At 41.6% G+C, this 6,130-nt stretch overlaps 1 pseudogene and 1 gene segment (V, D, J or C); one reads left to right on the plus strand and one right to left on the minus strand.

Annotated features, from left to right (window-relative positions):
• Positions 1–1,752: 1,752 nt before the first annotated feature.
• On the minus strand, positions 1,753–2,427 carry LOC131811391 (probable non-functional immunoglobulin lambda variable 5-48). The segment is given in 2 exon segments: positions 1,753–2,111; positions 2,233–2,427. Coding segments are annotated over 2 exon segments (459 nt in total).
• Positions 2,428–3,314: 887 nt separating this feature from the next.
• LOC131810978 (T-complex protein 1 subunit zeta-like) lies at positions 3,315–5,111 on the plus strand (annotated as a pseudogene).
• Positions 5,112–6,130: the final 1,019 nt, after the last annotated feature.

A 6,130-nucleotide genomic window follows, 5' to 3' on the forward strand; every position in this document is an offset into this window, starting at 1 on the left:
ATTTAATGTGGGCATACATGGTGGAATGGTTGATAGTCAGGATCGTTATCATTGCATCACCTCACAGAGTTCTCTTTGTTCTCTACTCCCTCAGCATACTGTAGGCAGACAAGTCATTCCTATTAATTACAGTCACCATATTTTACATAAGATTCCATAGCTTTTGCATCTTATCACTGATATTTTGTAGCCTTGGCTCCTTTTGATTTAACCCAGAACAAATTATGAATTGTTTGCTCTAGAAAAGTAAAGTGGTTCAGGAGTGGTAGAAATGGATGAGTAAGGCATGTCAAGTCAAAAATGCACCTGTGTTTATTCTCCACAAGCCAGCTTTCTTCCTCTTCATCCTGAAATTTTCCCTCTAAACTACAGTTGAAGGGCAGGTTGTTTTCCTACAAATAACTTGTTTTGAAAAACAGAGAAGAGCAATTATGATACAAGGATTCCTTCTTGAAACAAATATTTAATCTTTATTGCCACACTTCTAGATGTAGAAGTACACTTAAATAGATAGGAGTAGATAGAGGCCATGTTGTGGGGCATGTGATCACTCAGAACATCGATGATGACAAGGTGGGAGTCAAGCTAGATCTCACCGGGCTGGGGAAATCCCACCCTTGATAGTTCTCCTGGGTCCTTACTGGGATTGGTTGTAGGATAGTCACACCCATGAGACCTAATTCACCCCCTTCCTTGAAGCAGGCTCAACATTTTCCCCATGATGTTGGAGCTTCCCCTCACCCTCTTACATTATGTGAAGTGGTTATAATGCATCAGGCCCCCAAACCCAACCCCCCCACACACCTGTGTCTGGCCCCCCTCGCCGTGAAACCCCAAATGAAGGTTCAGACACCCTGTGAGTGTGCAATGCCAGTTCTTTGCCTGCCATTCTTCCAGGGCCTGTGTCCCCCCACAGTGTCTCACAGTGACTGCCTTTTCCCTGGGCCACCATACTCTTGGAAGGCGGTCAGCACAGGGGAGGAAGGGTGCTCTGCCCTGACCCCACAAAGAGCACAGTCCATGCCCTAGAGGGTCTGTCAATTTGCTGGAATGTTCTAGGCACTCCTGACCCAGAGAGATTCTTTCATAGGAAAAATTATTTTTCTTTTTTTAATAATTAAAAAAAAAGAAAAGACTCCAGAGGTTCTGGTTTCATTAAATATGGATCACAAAGCATAGTCTTGGTGCCATCATAAGTTTTCTTCTAGTTTTTTTTTTTTTTTCCCTCAGTTTTCCTGAGACATCAGAACATGAAATGGGAGATCAAGAGGAGAGCCACTCTGTGTCAGAAGCTACTTCTGGATGTAGCTTGGATTAGAGGACAAACATTCAACCTAGTAAACTGAAATTTCTGGTTGTTTTTATTCACCCACACACAAGCCCAAAAGCATCCCATCTGAAGAAGCAGGTTCTTGGAGGAATCCTAGGAAACGAAGGCTTTCATTAAGGAGAAACTGGGTTGGATAAGGAAGTATCAGTAAGAAAAAGGATTGTTTCTGGTAAGGACTTCTTTTAGGGGAAGGACAGGTAGTCTCTTCAGACAGATTTGTATCACTACTGCTGAACAGGAAATTCCTGATGGATTGGTTGAAAACTCCTCTCCTGGAGAGACTGGAAGTATAGGTAGGTTAGGTCTGAAATTTTTGTAGAACTTAATATAAGGGACTCCATTTGGGGCCTGTTGTTTTTCTTAACACTAATATATATCCAAAGTTATTTTAAAATGGGAAAGTATCCAGAGCAGACAGAGGTTTTTGTCTAACTTCCTCATCTACCTGTATCACTGTGTCCATCACTAACATCAAATGACTGACAGTAATAATCAGCCTCATCCTCTGCCTGGAGCCCAGAGATGAGCAGAATCCCTGCACTGGCTGAGGCATCTTTGGATCCAGAGAAGCGGCTCGGGACCCCAGAGCCCTGGTGCTTGTTTGAGTCTGTTACATAGGTAAGGAGGTAACGAGGAGGGCTCCCTGGCTTCTGCTGGTACCAGAATATGGGGTAAATATCAACACCGATGTCACTGCTCAGGGTGCAGGTGAGTCTGGCTGTTGTTTCCAGAGATGCAGAGAGGAAGGGAGGCTGGGTCACCAAAAGCTGGGAGATGGAACCTGTAAGCACAGACACACATGGGTGATGGGGCAGAAGCCAAGGTGAATCCCCTCAAATCTCTAAGCGGAGGGGCTGGAAGAGGCTGGGCACTGAGAACTGGTCCCCAAGGCCTGTTCTTACCTGTGCAGTGAGACAGGAACATGAGGAGAACAAGAGTCCAGGCCATAGTAACACAGACTCTGGTCCCCACAGTGCACTGGGCTGCCGCCCCAGGCTTCCTTTTATCCTCTACCATCTGCCACAGAAGGGGCTGTCCATGCAAATGGGGTCCATCCAGTGACTTCCCAGCCCCTCTCAGAGCCCTGGTGCTGGAGCTCAGCTCACACCACACACTGAAGAGAAAGGCTGTTGGCTTTATCCCCTGGGGAGAGCCCTGGGAGGAAGCACCTGCTGAGCCCACCCACAGGTCCCTGCTATGGGGATTCTACCAGGCCAGAGAAGACACAGATGCTGAGTCCTCATCTGGGAGCACAAGGCCCACTCCCCTTTCTTTTCTTTTCTTTTTAAATTTTTATTTCTTTTCAGGGTAACAGTATTCATTGTTTTTGCACAGCACCCAGTGCTCCATGCAATCCTTGCCCTCTCTAATACCCACCACCTGGTACCCCGACCTCCCTCCCCCCGCCCCTTCAAAACCCTCAGATGTTTTTCAGAATCCATAGTCTCTCATGGTTCACCTCCCCTTCCAATTTCCCCCAACTCCCTTCTCCTCTCTAACTCCCCATGTCCTCCATGCTGTTTGTTATGCTCCACAAATAAGTGAAACCATGTGATAATTGACTCTCTCTGCTTGACTTATTTCACTCAGCATCATCTCTTCCAGTGAGTGAATGGTTCTCACTGAGCTGCCATGTGGGAATAGCAGGGCAGTCCCACAGCGCCCTCTCCTGGTCACAGGGTGCACACCTCACCAAGGACCAAACCCTTGAGAGCCCACATGGTTTCTCTAATTTATCAGGTCCCTGTCTATTTACAAGCAGTTTGATTAATTGACAGTGTGATTTTATAGTGGCTCCCATGATTACTGTTCTGTTTTTCATTCTCAGAAGGAGTCCTGGTTTATGTGAGATGCAAAAATTCACCTAAATTACAATGTAAGTCACCTCAGAGAAGATACTGCAAGCATCATATCCCTCCATTGGGATGCAATTTAGAGTACTAACATACATTTCGAGTGTTCTACAGCTGTGTTCATTAAAGCAATGGATTCCAACTCCTCTTCCATAAATGAACTTGTATTTTAATCTTTTTTCTTCAGATGATGTAATTGTCTATTTCACAAAGTAAAGGAATAAGATTAATTTATCTTGATGAAGTCCAATTTATGTCTTTTTTGCTTTATGGGTTGTGATTTTGGTATCTTGTCTAAACATGTTTACACAAATCCTAGATCTTGAAGATTTTCTTCTGTTCTCTTCTAAAGCTTATAGCTTAATGTTTTACAGTTAAGCCTGGGACACTTTCAATGATTTTTTTAATAAGGTGAGTGGTTTAGGGGATATTAATTACCCCCCCATAGTTATCCAGTTGTTCTGTGGTTTATCCTTCCTGTAAAAGATTTTTTGCAGCTTTTTCAAAATTATCTTCATATAATGGGTGGTTCAGTGGGTAAGCAACCAACTCTTGATTTCTAATCATTGGGAGCTGCTGAAACAAGCAGATCTCTACATTTCTGAAAGGCTTCACCCCAGAATAATAACCAAAGTATTTAAAGTTACGTAGGAAAAAGAATTTCCGTTTTTTAATTAATTTATTTATGTTCAGCATAACAGAATTCATTATTTTTTCACCACACCCAGTGCTCCATGCAATCCGTGCCCTCTATAATACCCACCACCTGGTACCCCGACCTCCCACCCCCCCTGCATTTCAGTTTTTGGAACAAGTCAAAGTAAGCAAAGAAATGCACAAAGAAACACTCATAGATGTGGCCAGAATATACTAAAGTAAATGCTAAACTTACTGATATCTTAACAGAAACTGTAGTCCTCTTTTTTTCAACCAAGGAGTAGGGTAACTGACATGGAAAAAAGAGTAGAAGGTGCATATACCTCCTCACATGCATTATGTCATGAGAATATGAAAAAAAAACCAGAAATGAATTTTCTGTTTTACAAGAACACAGAAGGGAAAGAAAAACTCATAAAAGCTGAAGGAAAATTTATTGAAAATGGAGTTCAAAAAATAGTTAAACTGGTAATGAAAGTCTGAGGTGATTCAGATAAAAGATTTGTTGTTTTTAATCACAAGGGAAATGACCCGTTGTCCTCAGATGCTCTTGTAAAAGAAGGAGCAGTAACTCTTCATAGAGCTAAAAGGAGAAATATGGAAAGGCTGACTCTTGTTTATACTGGAGTAGTTTTCATTTCTTTAATGACCTAAATCTTTATTGTTTGGACTAGTATAGGAGTTGTGTATGCAGTCCTGTGTATGCAGGACTTGTATATGAATGCACATTGGGAGAAGAGAAACCCACCTTTATTGAGAAATACAATCCCAGCTCTGTTGCATTATTGGTCAAAGGACCAAACAAGCACACACTCCGATTAAAGCTGTGGTGAGAGATGGACTGTAGGCTGTTAAGGATGCTACTGGTGATGGTTCTGTAGTTCCAGGTGCTGGGGCAGTGAAGGTGGCAGTGGCAGAAGCCTTGGCTAAATATAAGCCCAGTGTTAAGGGCTGGACCCAACTTGGAGTTCAAGCTCATGAGTCCCAAGGTTCTTGCCCAGAACTCTGGTTTTGATCTTCAGGAAATACACTAAAGTTCAAGTAGAATCAGGTCAGCTTCTGGGTATGGACTTGAGCCAAGGTGAGCAATGGAAGCAGTGGAAGGTAACTACTGTGGAAAGAAATAGGTTCTTCATTCCCACACTGTGCTTGCCACCAACAGTCTCCTTTCTGATGAGATCGTGTGAGCTGGAATGTCTTCTCCAGAAAGTTTGAGCTTCCCTTGTGTCATTTGGATCACAAAGACTCTGCAGAGTGATCCTAAGAATTGAGCTGTGAAAATTTTGTCCAAACCTCAAACGATTTTCAAAAGAATTTGCTTCTTCCATGTGAGAAAAAAAGGGACACTGACCCTTAAATTCTTAAGTCCTGAAATTATAATTATAGTACTCTTTTTGATTGTATTACAGAGTACACACATTAAGCAGGTAATTTTTACCTAATAGACAGGATGTTTCACTTAAGCTTCAGGGATATAAAAGTATTGTATATACTATCCTATTTACTATCCATTACCTGCAATCTACTGTAGTATATCCTATATACTATCTACCTTTCAATGTTCCTTGAAAAATGTTCCTTGGAAAACACATCTCCATGTGTGTTAGCTGTAGGTATCATATACCTTTCTTTACCAAACTGAAGATGTGCCCCTCTCTTCCTCATTCTCTGAGAATTTTGATCATGTTCATTCATTCATTCATTCATTCATTCTCATTTATTATCATGAATAGGTTTTTGAATTATGTCAAATGCTTTCCATATAGTTTTTGGTGAAATCATAGGATTTTTCCCTTTTAACCTGGTAAAACAGCAAGTTATACTGATTGATTTCTGAATAGTAAATTGGTGTTGCATCTCTGCAATAAACCACTATTGGTCATTACATATACTTCTTGTTATATGTGTATATACTGTATTATGTATTCTAATATTTTTGTAAGAATATATGTGAATCTGCTTGTTTGTTTTGTGCCAGAATCTGTTGACAACAACCATGACTGAAAATTTTAGGAAGTCATTATTATAGCCAAATTTACCATTTTGATCCACAAGCAAGGAATATCTATTCATTTGTTCAAGTTCATTTCATTTCTCTTAAGATGTTTTCTCCATGCACAAGTCTTTCAATATTTCTCAAATTTGACCTGAAGAATTTAAGAATTAGGAGTGTGGGTGGCTCAGTGGGTTAAGCCTCTGCCTTTGGCTCAGGTCATGGTCTCAGGGTCATGGGATCAAGAAGACACACATCGGACTCTCTGCTCAGCAGGGAGCCTGCTTCCCCCTCTCT

This window comes from Mustela lutreola, chromosome 11, assembly GCF_030435805.1.
Source record: "Mustela lutreola isolate mMusLut2 chromosome 11, mMusLut2.pri, whole genome shotgun sequence".
NCBI lineage: Eukaryota > Metazoa > Chordata > Mammalia > Carnivora > Mustelidae > Mustela > Mustela lutreola.